The 16,964-nt window shown below is 51.3% G+C and overlaps 1 protein-coding gene across 1 annotated transcript in view; it reads right to left on the bottom strand.

The window, feature by feature from the left end:
- Positions 1-1,170: 1,170 nt before the first annotated feature.
- The window catches only part of ADAMTS17 (ADAM metallopeptidase with thrombospondin type 1 motif 17), a gene marked incomplete at its 5' end in the record, with an annotated part of 338,230 nt that continues 322,436 nt past the window's right edge, over positions 1,171-16,964 (bottom strand). The window contains 2 exons of the mRNA XM_046652771.1: positions 1,171-4,127; positions 5,348-5,525. Of these exons, the coding sequence (XP_046508727.1) occupies positions 3,958-4,127; positions 5,348-5,525 (348 nt within the window). The remainder of the gene's footprint in view (positions 4,128-5,347; positions 5,526-16,964) is intronic.

The following is a 16,964-nucleotide window of genomic DNA, read 5'->3' as shown; positions in this document are numbered from 1 at the left end:
GCTCCTGAGCAGGTCTTTGGTTCTTTTGTGTTCTCGGAGGTTCCAGAAAGTGCTTGGTTCCTATTAGAATCCTGCTTGACACTTGCTGATTGAGAGCTTATCAATTTCATCTGACAAACTGGAATTGCTGAGGGCCACCCGGGAATCCAAGCAGCTCATAAAGAAATTACATAACGTCAGGGCTTTTACAAGTTAACCCACCAGAGAGATCAGAACTCTCAGAGAAAGGAGAAGGTCCTAACAGGTCCCTGAGGTGGGTGGCTGATTGTCCTTGAGAACTAAGACAAGCTACAGGTTTCCCGGCAACCAGGGCGCTAGGGGCAGTTCATTGTCTATTAAACAAATGAGCTGTATTTCGTGAAATTTCTGGGTGCTGCTCCAACATTAAAAGGAGGCACTCTGTCTAACGGAGTTAGGTGCTATAAGTTCTGGGGTGGGGAGCTCTTTCTCTTTGATGCCAGGAGGAGAGGGAACCCTCCCCAGGAGCAGGAATTGTGACATCTCTGCTGCATGTCAGGCCCAGATGGGGTCCAAATGGCCGCAGTGGTCCCAGTTATGACAGTGTGGTGCCCTTGATGTCCCCAGGCTGGGAGGTCGGCAGGGCCAGGACTCTGGCTCACACCTCCAGGAGGAGGGAAGCTGTTTGGACCGTCAGCGGGGTTGGGGTGGGGGCTAAAAGTTGGAGAGCCCAGGTTGTAGGCAGCAGGTGCCCATTCTGGCATAAAAGGGGCCTGAGCTCTGTCTGAGGGGCCCCCTGCAGCAGGGGTCACTGTACCCCCACGGAGCATGCGTGGTTCTGCCAGCAAGGTGGCTGCTGCTTGCTTCAGACACCCAGACTCACAGCACAGCTGTTAGACCGTCATGTCCCCACCCAGGGTTTTGCAACTACACAGGGATGAGGCCCAGTACTGAATGATTTGTTAGCACTCACTTGGGGAGACACAGCCACCCGCCAGAACTGCATTTACCAGAGACCTCTGACACCGTCCACAGCTGTGGTCGGCAGGCTGCAGCTCACGGCAGCCAAGTCCAGGCAAGCTCTGTGACCAGGCAGAAGGAAAGGACACAGCCTCCTTCTGTCAGTCCTCGAGGACTGGTTTTTGTCTTTTACTTCACAGACAGCTTAAAATTGTTATGGAAAAACATTTTATTAAACATATTCAACTCGCTTCCAATGAAATGATTAATTTTTCATTTACAGTAGTGTCCAATGTTTGTCTTCTGTTCTTTTTTTGTCTTTCAAAACCAGCACCAAAAAGTAAAACAAAAATACCATGGGTACAGTACGTAATGTAAGTTTACTAATGGAAAATATATACATTTGACTCTGAAATGAAGAAAAGAGAACAAAGCAATGATGTTATTGCCATTGAGGATCTTTCCCTGTGTTCTGATTATATCAAGCCATGGTCAACTGAGAAGGTTTCATTTGCACCAACGAAAATAGCACCATAAGGTCGTAAGACTCTGTAGTTAGTAATTTGTGCAACCGAAAAGGTACAGTACTTGAGTGACAGTACAGGCTATGGTTAACAACAAAGAAGCGTCACTGTTGTAATCACAGGATTTCAATGTCTTCTGGACAAAGTGGAGCAAGACTGCCATGATGGCTTCACGGAAATCAATCATTGCTTGTGTCATAAACAGAAGGCGGGCTGGTGAGTTTCAGAGTAACAGTGCCAGCATGAGCCAAAAGAGCTCAGAAAAACACGGACTTTGGGGAACCAACGGGTGTGGAATAATAACGGAATCAATTACTTGCATTCTGAGGGTGTGAGGCCCTTGCCAGGGCGTCCAGTTGATAGTCAAGGTGGCCAAGGGGGACATTCAGAGGTACCAGGGAAAGTGCTCACCTGTGGGCACATGCCCGTGCTTGCCCAGCCAGGGTGGGCCCATGGGCCCATGAGGAACAGCAGGCAAGCCTTCCCTGGCTTCCTCAGCTGGCTGTCTCCACTCTGCTCCTCAGCCCCAGAGGCTGACAGCTTTCTGCTGATCTTCAGCGAAGTACAGCCCACTTGGGGTGAGGAGAAAACTGAGCCCTAGCTCCCCAAGAATTTGAGAGTTTTGTGCAAACAGGGCTTTGGGGAGTCTGCTGGCAGCCAAGCCTGAGCGGGGGAGGACAGCATTTTGCACAGGCCCTGGAGCAACCGCTGGGTTACACTGCAAGGTGGGCCACTCCGTCATGGCATTCTCTTGGCTCTTTCCACAGAGCACCTAAGGAAGTTTCTCAACACTTCTCACTGATTCAAGTGGAAACGAGTAAATTCCCTGCCATCCGACCACTTCTCTGCCCCTGGGGTAGTAAAAATCGAAAACCAAGACACAGCCCATAAGACAGGCTTGAGATGGCAGAGAATTTTTTTTCTTTCTGATTTAAGCTGATCCTAAAGTTGTGACATCAAAAACACAGATACATAAACACAGCACCAATAAACAAGGAGCACTCGGAGATGATCCCGTGGAGATTAGCCTAAATGAGATTCCCTCTGAAATAAGGGAGAAGGTGGGTTTCTCATGGTAAAGTCCTTGAACATAAGCACCCATCAAACGCCCACCAAGTTGGTCAGCAAAACAGACCTCCTGGCATCTAGGGTCCCTTCCTCCCAACTCCCGCGGGAGGCAGGGTCCTACTATCTTCCGTGCTCTCAAAGAGGCCACTCTTGTCATCTCCCTGGGCTCCGGAGAGGGCACAGCTCTGTTTTCAGGGTTGAGGGGACTGTAGGAGGGAAAGAGTGTCATTCCTGTCCCAGGAAGAAGACAGGTCAGTTATGAGAGCATGACAGTAATGAGTAATGCAGGGTCTGGGCTATGGGAAGGCTTGGTGAGCATGCAGTGATCCTGGCCTAGGCGGCACTCCTCCACTGATCCTGGCACAGCAGGCTGCGTGGCCCCTGGAGGAAATCCACCCTGTGCCAGGGCAAAGCAGCCAGGCCTGAGCTTGAGTCCTCAGAGGTTCTAAAAAGAATCAACTTCATATAGATGGCCAAGGTCAATGGGAAGCCATCTCCAAGGTGCAAAGCTTTATGCAGTATAGGCTAGAGTAGAGGAGGCCCCCAGAAGGCAGAATGGGAGCCCCACACGCCCCTGACAAAGCTGTCTTGAGCTTACCTTTATGCCAGGAAGCAATCCCGTAGCCCAAATTAGCATGTGTCCCATTTCACAGCACTTTGGACAAAGGCTCTTCTGTTTCCCTATGTGGTGGACAGCAGAGATCTGAAAATTAGATGCCTCCCCAAACCCAAACCCTTCCAGAATATTCTCCCCCACGTGGGTGGTGTGTAGCACTATGTGCCCCTGGTGTCCTTGTTGGCTTACACAGATTCAAACTCTCAGGGACAAGATTTCCAAGGCCAGGCCTGGGATCTAGAGAACACGTTCTCGGAGAGGCAAAGTACCGATTCTCGTGGTTCAAGAAGGGCTCTGGCCACCCGGCCCTCTCTGGAGAAACCAATAGCAGAGGCTCCCTGACATCTGTCCTTCCGTCCAGGGTGTTGCTGGCTTTCAGAATAAAGCCTGTTTTAACATGTCTCATTTTTTGGATATTCCCCCCGTGGTACATCAAGCACTCGGAATTCAAAGGTCAAAAGAAAGCCACGACAGAGGCATTCAATGACGTCTCTCTTTTGACAATTGTCTGTCAGAGGTGTTCCCTTTGAGGTACATGGAACCTTAGAAATTACAAATACTTTGTGACTCATGCCTATCTTTTCCATACTGTAGAAAGCCATCCAGTGGCTGTTAATAATATATTAAGTATAAAAGCACTAACGGCAAATGCCAAGTCCACTCTCAAGTTCTAGCGATTGGATTCTCAGAACAGCCTGTGGGTGAGCGGCGGTGTGCTGTGGGGTCCCGGCCGCAGGACTGGTGTGCTCTCGGGTGGGTGGGCTTTCAACTAGCCATGTCGTCAGGACTCAGACCTCGTGTCAGAGCATTGCGGGACCGCTGGGCCATGTGTCATGAGCTTGGCGGTGGTGGCAGCGGCTGGCGCATCTTGTTTGCATAGAAGTCCCTGCACGTCTGGCAGCAGCGCTGGTACCACCGCATGTCCTGGCAGAGGTTCTTTTCCCGGATGACCCGGCAATATACTGTCCACTGGTCCCGTGTGCATTTGTAGGTCAGAGCAGCTAAGGGGACAGTGGAGAGAGAAAGCCCAGGGGTTATGGATGGCATGTGGGCATCATGATGTATGCACGGAAATGGCTTGTGATATGACACATTCTGGGGCTGCCTTTACCCATGTGTACACTGGAGCCTTGCACAGATTGAGGACATTATACACCCTGCCAAGGCCACTCTGGAGGCTGCTTTCTCCTATAGCAGACACACTCATGTCCAACCTGACCACTTGGCAGAGTGTAGTAGTCTGCCTGCCTCCTCAGGGTAAGGGTGCTGCCCAACCTGCTTCTGAGCTAAGTGGCACTTACCATTATTTAATGACGGAGGACATCATCACTGCTGGCATTTATAAAACAGAACGGCATAGGGCAGTGGGCATGAAAGGGTCCACAAAAGCACAAGGTCATGGCACAAGCAAGTGGCCCAAATCTCCTTCAGGGTCTTGGTTGTGGGGACAGCAGATGCTGCCTGAGGGAGGTCTCTGGAGGATACCAAGCAGGCTCGTGCATGCAAAAGCCTGGGGTACACCTCTGCAAGCTCAAAGACCCCCAAGGAAGCAACTTAGAAACCCCTTCATTCTGGTGGCATTCTAGCATTGGGGAAAGGGGCTTTGGGTGGGAAAAGATTCCCTAGGGATTTCTATTTGGAAAAGCAGAAACTCTGATCAAAGGAATTATCCGATGAGTGTTAAACGTTCTTGTTCTTGTGCCACTGCCGGCCTAGACCATGGCCTGGTAAAGGGCCAGGTTTGGAGCGCTCACGGCTAAAGTGCTCACACGAAAGCTCCCTGCCGAAGGAAAGACTCCAGCCTATAAAAACCTCTGCCTTCTTCTCCAGCGTTAGCTTAAGAACGTCCCATGCATACAGCACCAAGGTTTCATCCTTCATTTCCAGAAGGAAGCACCTCCCTTTGCCCCCTTCATGCATGGGAGTCCTAAAACGTTTGAGGAACATTCTCCCCTGCTCCCCATTTGCGGGCAGAGGGCCTAGTGGGACGCTCAAATGTCTGAGACTCTAGTTAGCAAATGTCTTTTTCATGACAAGGAATGGAATCCCATCTCTGAAACCTCTGATCTTCTACAGAACTGACAAATGTCAGCCTCTCCAGACCTCAAATAAGGCCTGAGGAGGGGGCTTTCTGGTGTATAGGACTCCCACTGCCAGTGGGGACTCGCTGGCCGGGGGAGGCAGCATCCCCCAGAAGCCGGGGGCCAGCAGAGGCACTCACCAAGGCGAGGGGAGGTGATGGTGTTCACGTTGATCTTGTCATTGCAGACTTCTTGGTGGCACTGTCTGTAGGCTGCTGGCTTCGAGAGGGCAGGGCACTCGTTGCCATGGCGCCCAGTGACCTTGTGCATGCACTGTACCACACGAGACTGCAGGCCCTTCCCACAGGTCGATGAGCACTGCCAGAGACAGGAACAGCCTGAGCTGGGGGCCTGAGCTGGGCTGGGGACCTGTGGTGATGGCTTCACAACACAGTCAGCCCTTGGCCTGGCCCCTGCATGTCATTCTCAGGTGCTTGAAATAATTGTAGGACAAGAGGGCTGGCTGCCTACCAGCTGCCTGATGGAAGACTGTTTCAAGATATTATGAACGGCATGTTTGTGTGCCCTTGACATTTACCTGGTGAAGCCCTAACCCCCACTGGGATGGTATTCGGAGGTGGGTCCTTTGGGAGGTGATCAGGTTTAAACGAGGTCATGAGCATGGGGCCTCCATGACAAGATTAGTGTCCTTATAAGAAGACGAAGAGAGAACAGAGCTCTCCCTTTTCATCATGTGAGGACACAATGAGAAGGCAGCTGTCTACAAGCCAGGAAGTGGTCCTTCACCAAGAACCAATTGGCCAGCACCTTGATCTTGGACTTCTCAGCCTCCGCAGAACTGTGAGAAATAAATGTCTGTTATTGCAGCCTCCCAGTCAGCAGTATTTTGTTACAGCAGCTTGAGCTGACTGAGCCACAAGACAACTGCTGAAATACTCATTTATGCTGGTTGAATTTCACCTCCCACCCCTCTCACCCCCGTTCCAAGCAGAGAGCTGGGCTTTGCGAAATTCGTTGGTACCCAGGAGGGACTGGACCTGATGACCATGGGGCTCTCCCCAGCACTGTGTGCGGCATGAAGCTCCAGGGCCTTTGCCCAGCCCTGGGTGTGGAGAGGAGCCCAGTAACGACTGGCGTTGGATTCCCCATGAGCCTGAGGGTTGGAGGTCAGAATTAAGTAAAGTTAGAGAAAATGAAGAAGTTCAACCTTTCTTGCATAAGAGAGTCATGGACTAATATTGTGGCTGACAGTTTTAATTTAGACACCAAATCCCTAGGTGCTGGCATCTCTAGCACTTGTACACCTCGGTTTGCTAAAACCAGGCCAATGTAGTTCAACAGACCATCCCAACCCAATGAGTGGACTTGGCAAGATTTTCCCATGCGATTCTGTTCTCCTGTTTCTCTTCCTGTTCCTCTTCGCACACTTTTAAAAGTGTTTCACAGGGAGCCTGCCAGGTATCCAGCTCCTCCACCCTGATCCTGCACTCTGAGCATCTTGGCCCTTACTCACTCTCCCGGGAGCCCCTGGAATTGTCTCTCCGTTAAGTTGGTCTCTTCCCAGCCAGAGAGCTAGGTCCACATTTGTACTCTCTCCATCTAGCGTCCCCCAGCACCCACACAACCCGTGATTTACAGGGTTCTGAGAGCACTCTGCAAAACTTTAATAAAGCAAAGGCCACAGGTGCAGTAGCCCAGCTGGAGTTAATACCAGCACCTCGAGGTGGAGAGATGGGAGTGGGGTCTTCCTCTGAACGCGACACATGGCGAGGATGCCAGATGCCATCTGGATCATATGCCTCCCCATTTCCTCCCCCGTGGGCCTATCACAAAAGAGGTGGGAAAACCACAGGTGGTCCCACTGTGGGCTCTGGCACTCCCACACAAGAATGGGCTCTTTCTCCAGTAGGCAAGCCTGGCCCCAGGGCCTCAGCTTTGTGCCTTGCTCCACATCCCATCTTCTGGAAAAACCCATCAAGAGCTGCTTGCAGCCTTGAGAATTCATTGTGCATTACAAATGCATATTTCTGGGCTCTACTCCAGGCCTCAGGAGTTGGCATGGAAGCACACAGAAGTCTGAGGGGTGCTGAAGTGGAGGGATGAGGTCACATGAGGAGGTTCCCACCAACGGGAGGCCTTGAACATGGGACAGGTGCCACAGCAACGTGATTTCTGCCTGGAGGGCATCTTGAAGGGATTTGGCTGCTGGTTGGGATCTGCTGCATGGAATTACCTGGCGAGCTTTTTAAAATCCTTCTGTCCCAGAGCAGTCAACCAGTGCCTCTGCAGGGGGCACGGGGCACCAGTGTTTTTAAAGCTCTCCAGGTGACTGCATGGGCAGCCGGAGCTGAGAACCTGACTTACCCTGAACGGCTTCCCAGGGTCCTGTGTGGAGTGTGAAGAGCTTTCTTATGATGAAGTGGGTGGGTACTTATGTGCAAATATGTGTAATTAGCAAGAACGACATCTAGCGACCCGCTGACTGCAGAGTTTACTCACAGGTGACAGTGTGCTTGAATATAAGGGGGTGAAGGCTTTCATGCAAAATTATTCTTGGAAAAGACTGAGTTGCCTTATCTTTAAGGAATAAAAAACTTCTCACAGTTCAGGTCAGGGTAAGGGGTGCCCTCAATTATTTTGTAGCAAGATCACCCAGGGTTTAAAAACAAAGAGGCAGAGAAATTTAACTCTCTTCTCCTGGAGGCAGGACTTCAAAATCACAAACGAGCGAGGATGGTATGAGAAATGTTTAAAGATCACTTAAAAAGTAATCTGGTAAGTGGTTATCCCAGGAGCCTGGGAGTCCACCCCAACAGTGTGAATGAAGGAAAAGCCCAGACGGCCAGGCAGGGCAAAGTCCTGTGGATGCAGAGCAGTCATTCCAATGCAGAGTCAGGCCAGCGCGGAGCAAAGGTAGGCCACGGCTCGGGAGGATGTCCAATGAGCGGCACAGAAAGAGTCAAAAAAGGTGGCATCTCAGTGAACCCAGATGGCGGAGACCAGGCGCTCTGGCAAACGGAACAGGTGACTCAGAGAGCGGAGCGAGTGATGATGAAGACAGACATTGCAGATATTAGGTTGCACCTCACAAAATTGCTTATATTCAACTATTTTTGACCCTCCAGAAGCAGTAGTTTCATCAAGTTCAACTTTAAAATATGCTAGAGAGAGAAAATAGCAACATTTCTAAATTAAAACATCATGGAGGGCTGGCCCTGTGGCCTAGTGGTTAAGATCACGTGCTCCACTTCGGTAGCCCAAGGTTTCACTGGTTCAGATCCTGGGCGTGGACAAGGCATGACTCCTCAGGCCACGCTGAGGCCGCGTCCCACATAGCACAACTAGAAGGATCTACAGCTAGAATCTACAACTATGTACTGGGGGGACATGTGGAGAAGAAGAAGGGGAGGAAAAAAAAAAAGATTGGCAACAGTTGTTAGCTCAGGTGCCAATCTTTTAAGAAAAACATAATGGATAACTTTAAATATGAATGAATAACTACATGAATAAGTTACATATTTTAAGTAGGCATCTGACTCGTCCACCTACACCATGAAAGACTTTTATATCTAAATTGGTCATAAAATTAAAAAAAAATCCCTGCTCCTTGGGAAAATGGGCTTACTGCGCACTCAGGGCCTTATTTCCATGACTGTTTGCATTAACGAGGCCCACCGGGGAAGGGACGGACCTGGCGCTGATGTACAGGCAACACCAGTAGCCTTTTCTCTTCAGATCTTGACTTGGACCCTTGGCTCTGGCACCACCTGCTACAGGAGACACGTCCAGCAGGGAGAGTGAGGTATGCTCATAGTCCTTCTTGGAGATGGGGGGCCTCCAGGGTGGGGCAGGCAGTTGTGGGGTTTCTGGGTCCCCCCAAAACTGCACAGGTTAACAGAGAAGGCACCGTGACTATGGCCGTCTTGCTCTCATGGCATCCCTTGACCGCAAGGTACCCAGGCCATGCGGGCCGGGCAGTGAGCCTGGCTGAGTTACTTCCTGGCCAGGAATGCCAGGAAGCGTTCCAACGTCTTTTGCAGGTGTTGTTATTACGTATGTGAAGTCAGGGAAAGGGCTCAATCCTGGGCGGGGGGGGTGTCTATTAAAACCAAGTGCAAAATTGACAAGGTCTCCGCTCGGAAGTGATCAATGACCATTGTAAACCTCAGGCAATCGGGGTGACCTTGAGGACTAATCTCCCCTCTGAAAGTTCTTAGTCTTGCTTGACATGCTCTGGGGCCCAGGTGGGTGGGGGGAAAGGACAGCATTCATGACACCCCAAGCCATGTGCAGGAGGCATGTTCGCTTGTCCTGTAGGCTCACTCATGAGGTTCCACAACAGCGTGGACCATTCCCCAACAATCCTAAGAGGCGGATGTTGGCCACTGAGCTTGGGGGCAGTCAGTACCTTACCTAGGGTCACAGAGTTAGTGAGTGGCAGAGGAGGGACAGGATCCCCAGCTGCCCCCTCCCACCTACTGATCCACCTTCCCATATGAATTAGAGGTTGTACTGGAGGGAGCTTCTATGGGGGGGCCAGGAATCAAAAAACCAGGTCATCTCCCAGCTCCACCATTTCTTCCTTATCTTTCCTAGCTTGGGTCACTGGTTTTTAACTCTCCATTCTGGACAAGACCTGCTCCGTGAGATCCTCCATGAGGGTAACTCCAAACTTCTCCCACAGACTCGTGTCTGTTCTCACGACTCTCCGGCACCTCCAAGAGACAGGGCTGGGCCAGGCAAGAGGCTGGGGACTGACCCTCAGCCACCTTGGGGACACTTTGAGATCATGCAGACTCTGGCCCTCAGAGAGATCTGACTCAGTTTAGGTTTTGTTAAATTTTAGCTGGAGTCCTAGGGGCTGCTGTTCACGCAGCTCTGGGCTATGAATGGCTTGTGCTCACTTGGAAGAACTCTGGAGAACACTGGGGTGTTTGCTTATCCATGTGGGAACTGTGTCTGAGGCAGCCCCACAGAGGCTGCCTCTCAGTGTGTTAGGTGAGAAGACCGAGCGGCATGTAGAGAAACCAGCCCATTTGTGTTCAATGCCTGTGTGTGTGGACTGTATGAGAGTTCGGAAGATCAACCATTAAAACCATTTACCGTGCTATCATCTGGTGTGTGGGACTAATTTTTCTCTTTCTATAATAAAATAGAATTACCTACTTAATTAAAGATAAAAGTGGAGAATTCTGCCAATGACCCTTTGGTGTGGCTGCCACCTTCCACGCCTGCTGCATTTTGAGTTGAGGTGGTGCCTGGCATGCTCCTGGCCTAAAATCCACACATGACTGCACCCTGTTTGACCAGAGTTTCACCAGGGACCCAGCGGTGCGGGCAGGATGGGCCTATTAGCATGCTGCATGCCCCACTTACTAGCTATGTGACCTCAGGTAAGTTACTTAACCTATCTGAGCCTCAGTTTCTTTATTTGTGGCTTGGGGATAATAAAACCTTCCTTGCAGAATGATTTCTATGATTAGAGACAGCTTGGAGCAGGTGCCTAGCAGGGAGTCTGGGAAGGAGTGGGCCCTCAATGAGCACTGCTATTATTATTAACAACAGCATGCCAGGGCCAGGAGCAGAGAGAGCTGACCAGGGAGTCCCTGGAGCCTGGGACGGTGCTGAGTCACCTGGCCTATGTGCTTAGCTCTCCCCGGGCCGCCATGCCCCGATGCCAGGCCTCCACAGGCAGGTGTGGACGTCCACCTTGGCCTGGCTCCCGGCAATCATCTGGCAGCTCAGCCAGACAACCTCTGGAGCACAATTAGAGGCTGATTTGGCCCTGAAGACAAACGAAATTCCAGACAGGTCTGAAGGGTGCTTTTGAACGGCATCCCCTGTAACCTGAGCTCCCACATGAAGGACAACAGGGGCACAGACAACCAATTCCATCCCTCCCCTCAGCCTCCGCTTTAAACAAACAGCCAGGAGACCACAGTGAATCCTGATAGCATCGAATTAGCCCCAAGCATCGCTGCGAAGCCATTTCTCAGGCTTTTAAAATCCAAGCAAACAGATCTATACAAAACATATCTGGTCTTGTTTGAAGCACTCTTTCACTGCTGGATATTTTTTTCAAGTCGCTCATTACATTAAGATTTAATGTGGCTCCTGGAGCCTCGGGAAATGGAGACAAAGCGAGCAGCAATAAATCCACCAGAAAAGCTCCTTGCCAGACGAGCTGAAGTAAGGGCAGCCCCTCATGCCCCCTCCCAGCAAGTGCCTGCAGCTGAGCGTCACTAACAGGGCCTGGTGATCAGCCACCACCCCACGGGCCTTCCCACTCGGAGGGGGAGTCTAAGACACTTGGGGTGGAAGTTTCCTGGAAAAGCAATAATGAAATAAAAAGTCTCAGTGCACAGAGAGCAAAACGTTCATGGCAACAAAGGAGAGAGAGAAATATTTGATTTGGGTTTACTCACAGGCTTGTGACGCAAACTGTGAAGTGACTGTGAAAAAGAGAGATCCCTCTAGGTAGACAGTTTCCTGCAAAAGTGGGCAGACCTCTGTTCCTCAGACCCAGGGGACAGCAAGACATGGGGCAAGCATTGCTGGCTTGACTTCTTTGGATTAATAATAATAAAATAACGATAACAGCAGCAGTGCCCAACTTCCGCATGCCCACCATGGCCTGGAGGCTGGGCTCGTTTCTCCTCATTAGTCCTCGTTAATCCTGATGCTAACAGCCAGGGCAGTGCTTGGAACACAGTAGGTGAGCCAAAGGCATGCATGGCGTCTGCAGGGCACAGCCACGCCTTTCAGAAAGGCAGAATGTGAGGCTCAGAGCATCCACGTAACTCTTCCCAAGTGACACAGCCCTGGCCTCTCTGCCGGGCCTGCCCGCCCTGAGGCCCACACTCCTCCATGGCCACACCATCCCCCAGCAGGGAGGAACCAGGTCTCTGTCACCACACAGAGGCCCGACCCTGATGACAGGCTCCACCATGACGAGGACTCCCTTCCCCTGCTTCTCCCAGCTGTAAAATCATGGCTATAAATAACACCAGATCCCAAAGGGATGTTTTGAGAATTAGCTAAAGGAGGTTGTAAAAATCTCAGGAAGAGGAAAACGCTGTAGGAATGTTTAATACACGCATGAGCTCTGGTTCCTCCAGACTGGGGCACAGGCAGGGGCTCCCTCCACAGGCTCCGGGAGCAGGAGACGGGGTTAGGGTGAGACGATGTGAGGATGAACCCTTTGCACACAGGGTGACCGCCCCACGTCCTCACCGAGCCATTCTCTGAGGGGTCAGCCTGCCTGGGGCAGGTCCGGATAGCAAATGAGAGAGCAGGGCAGGGGGAGAAAATACCCTGAGAGCAATTCCATTTTCTCTTTGTGTCTGAAAGGCACTTGGCTGGTGAAATGTCAAAAGCTCTTCAAAAGCATTTTTGACAGATTTCCCCCCAGACTTGGCATGAGCAATGCAAACCTCGGAAGCTGTTGAAACCTGAAATAGCAGGTTTAAACAATAATGAAAATCCCCACTGTCTTTGCTCCAGCCTTGAAATTGGAAAAGCCTTTTTAGACACAGACACACACACACACACACACAGACAGACAGACAGACAGACAGACAGACAGACACACACACACACACACACACACACACACACACACACACACACACACCCTTCAACTCATACTCCCTTTCAATCTGCTTTTTCCTCCTGCCTTCAGCCTTAGCTTTGGGTTTCCCCCTATCTCTCTGAATTTGCAGCCTGCTGAACTACAGATTCTGGTTGGGACATCATAGCTAGGGAAGCAGAAGGCCGAGCTGACCCCTGATGACCTGCAGGGGCTGGCTATCCCAGGAACTCTTGATTCTGGCTGGCGAGACTGGAGCCTGGAGCACGGAGCACAGAGGAGCCTGCTGGGGCCGCCCTCACTGCCTCACCTCGGGCAGAAGCTGTTATCAGTTTGGTAACTCAGCTCTCCCATCAGCAACTGTTTCAAAGACCCCCCACCCTCCCAGAGCAGCATGGCCTAGGTGCCCAGCAAATGCTGCAGAAATGTCTCCTGCCCCTGAGCCATGCTGTCACCATGCATGGGTTCCAGGGCAGGGCACGCACGGGCCTGGACCATGTTCAAAGAACTGTTCTTCTAAGACATAAATCTTTTACAGACCCATTTAAGAAATGAGATTTTGCTGAGAGATCAGAGACCTGTGGCTGTGATGGTCGATGACGGTGAACTGATAAGTGCACCTACTGGGCATTTCCCACGTGCCAGGCCTCGGGCTAAGTGCTTTATGCGGATGTCATTCTTGCTGCAGTCAGCCCTATGGGGCAGGTACCCTTAGACCCATCTGACAGAGGATGATGCTGGTTCAAGATGAGACGAGGCCACAGCAGAGCAGGGACATGGACCTGTGTCGTTCTGACCACGGGCCCTGCTCCGAGGTCACTGACATGGCATGTGATGAAACAAAAGTGTTCCTTAGAGATGACAGTTTCTCTGATTCAATGGTCAGGTCCAGCGGTTAGAACCTGGAGTAGGGTGAGGGGAGGCCCGGATGCTCCAGCATCCCCACTCTCTCATCTCTCACTCCACGCAAAGGCAGCTGTTTTGATGAAGAACACGGGGTGAATGGAGGGGCAGCAGGGGAGCAGAGGGGCAAAGGCAGTGGCCTTTCGGCTGTTCAGCTCACATCCACACAGGCGCCTCTCCTGCCAATTTCCGGGGACTCCACGGCTCTACAGCAAACTCATTTCTCTAAACTGAGCAGGTACGGGTCCTGGACTTCTCTTTGTAATCCTCTGACCCAGTCACAGGCTCTCGTCACCCACACGAAGTGTTCCACACAAGGGAGTATCTGCCCCCTCTCCCTCCTGCCCCTGCCCAGAGATTGAGTTTGGATGACCCTCCTTTCACTGGCTGCTCACAGAGTAACATCATCAAATGGAGGATTTGCTTATAACTATCTTCATGCAGAATGCTGGCTGCCTGCATGCTATGTTTCACACATCTCAGAAAAGAGCCCTGCTGTCCCCAGTGCCTCCCATGTTTGCTCTTTGATGCTCAAGTTTCTTTTATTAAGGACTCCACTTTTTATTTCACAAATAAGGGGAAACTTAACATTCAAGATCTCCCACAGAGACAACAGATTTACACTAAAGTGTAAATGATTGATACAAAGCCCTAGGGAAGCAGGTTTTGACAGGTGATGGGGGAGAGTAGGCAGGCTGGAGAGCGAGTGGGTACACGCTTGATTTTATAACAAGCACAGGCCCGTGATGGTTAGGACTGAAGGCATCTTATAGTTCAACTTCTTCCTGTTTCAAATTAGAAAACTAAGCCTCTGATGTTATGGTGCACTTGAAAGAAAAGTGGATTGGGAGCCAGAAGGCAGGGACTAGACTCCAAGCCCTGCCATTTTCTAGTTGTGTGAGCTTGGAAAAACAGCCACATCACCACTCTGAGCCTCAGTTTCCTCATCTGTAAAATGGGGATAGGTGGCTGTGAGAATCAAATGAGATAATGTGAGTGAAAGTGCTTTGTAAATGCTAAAGCATTGGTGAATGCCAGGGGCCATTGTGACTGTCCCAACAGAAGTAGCATCACCTGCCGCCAGCACCCCCATCTGTGGCTTCCCAAGGCAGGGGCTTCCTGGGTCCCACAGCACTGTGTTCACACCCGCCCAGGGGGACTTGGTGTGGCCTACTATGGTTGGTGCCCTGTCCATATCTAGGCTGGGTCATTGCCCACTTTTGTACCCCTAGTGCCCAGCACAGGTCTGGCACAGCACAGGAGCTCAGGAAGTGTTGGTTGAATCACACTGACTTCACCACAAGCCCACAGCAAGCGGGGGCCCCAGCTGGGCAGGCAGGCCGGCCGGCCTTGCAGGGTTGGGGGATCAGTTCCCATCAAAGAAAGTACAGGCTTGGGAAGTGGTGCTGGGTCTGAAAAGCTTTCTATAACTAACTAACCCGTCTCATGACATAAGGTCTGTTCATTGCTAAGGCCACAGAACCTGAGCCCTCATCCCCCTGCCCAGAACACAGGAAGACCTCTAACAGCCATCTGGGGGATACCCCACTGCAGCAATGTTCGAGTGAGAGGCTCTCCCTGACGCCCTCCTAGGTCTGTGGCTCACAGGTGTTTGCATGCTTATTGCTTCATCTGATCTCCTAAGGCCTCTGGGAGGTGCTGTTGTCTCCACATTACAGAGGGAAAGAGGAGAGGGGCTTGGGTGTGGAGGGGCATACCTGGGGGTGACTGACGCCTTGTAAGTCAGACCAGCTCCCTTCTGCGGGATGTCCACTGGCACCAGGGAGTCAAAGACCACTTTGATCTTTTTAGTAAAAGAGAAGGCTATGCTCTTAACACTGAGAGCCAACAGTTTTCTTTAAGAACACCATCTATTAAAATCCCTCCAGAATAATTTGTTTCTAATTAGAAACACCCCATCACTCAGTGGTGATTAATGCCTCTGGGCTTGAAACTAAAGCATCTCAACTTCTGATCAAAAGTCATGCTATTCCAGAAAGAAGTTCAATTTCTTCCTCCCCCATTTTAAATGACCTCTCCCTTCTCCCAGGCTGAATACGTGGACTCAGCATTAGTGGACAAAAACAAGGATTTGCACAAACCTGGGAACAGCTAATATCCTGGGAAGACAGGCAGCTGCAGGTCATGTTTCAAACATAGCAGAGCAGTAATAATGCCCTGGGCAGGGATGGAAATGTGAAGTCTGTCCCTCATATGGACTCTCTTAGGGTTTGGCCATTTGCTAGGGCTGGGGGAGGGAGAGGCAATTCCAAATTCCCCCCAGGCCTGCCCTGCCTCACCAAAACTTGACGCACTATTCTCAGGCACCCTCACCCAGCTACGGGAAGGGACGGGTGCCAGCCCCTTCCTGAGGGGCCACTGGTCCTTCCCGCTTCAGGGAGGGCAGGACAGCACCTGTGGCACGTCTTTGGACTGGCCCATCCATCATCTCCCTGGAGACAGGCTTATCTTTCTCAACAACACCTTGGGGCCAAGTGACGGAGTGCTTGGATGGAAGATGTCAAAGCTTCCAGATTCACTGATACTTTGACGGTGTTCAGACTTCTATCCAGTTTCCTTCTGGGCAACTTGCTTGCTGCCTTCAAAGCCTGGCAAGTGGGAGGTCTGGAGACTGCTTACAGGAGATTCATGGTGATGGGTATAAAAGTGCACTGACCCCAAGTGTGCAAGAAGGGCACCATCTGAAAGCTGGACCGCAAAGACAACACGCAAATTGTAAAGCAAATCCAGTCTGAACAGGCGGAAATGTCAGGGGAAGACCTATCGCATGGAATCCACTTACACTGCTCTGGTGACCCAAGGGAGCGAGGACAGGGACCCCCACAGGAAACTGTATTCTTTCCACCTCTCCAGAGAAGGCACAGGGCAAAGCAATGGGCAGATTTCTGTAATTGTACCGGAGTGTGCATACCAGCCCACCCCAGTGATGGCAGAGGCGGAAGGGAGTGGCGGTGAGGTGGAGTGCTGGGGTGGGGGTGGGGTCTCTCAGTTGAGTCTGTGCAGCCCACCTCCCCCACCAGCACTTGCTCCCAGTATAACCATGCACACACATGGACTTCCAGTTCAGCACCCAGTCGCTCTCTGCTTGGTAGAACAAGCCTGGCCTGGGCCCTGGCTCTGGCCAGAGCTGGTGCCAGCTAGGGAGGGGTAGCTGGCTTCCACCCATGCTGAGTGCTGTCCCCAACAGCTCAGTGCACACCAATCAGATGCCAATGGATGTTAGCCCTGGACAGAGGCCGAGATCTTCACATTCTGTTGATCTTTCTTGTTCTTACCGCCAGGGA

Source organism: Equus quagga, chromosome 2 (assembly GCF_021613505.1).
Source record: "Equus quagga isolate Etosha38 chromosome 2, UCLA_HA_Equagga_1.0, whole genome shotgun sequence".
Lineage (NCBI taxonomy): Eukaryota > Metazoa > Chordata > Mammalia > Perissodactyla > Equidae > Equus > Equus quagga.
The sequence above is the reverse complement of the archived record's forward strand: the minus strand, read 5'-3'. Positions and strand labels throughout refer to the sequence as shown.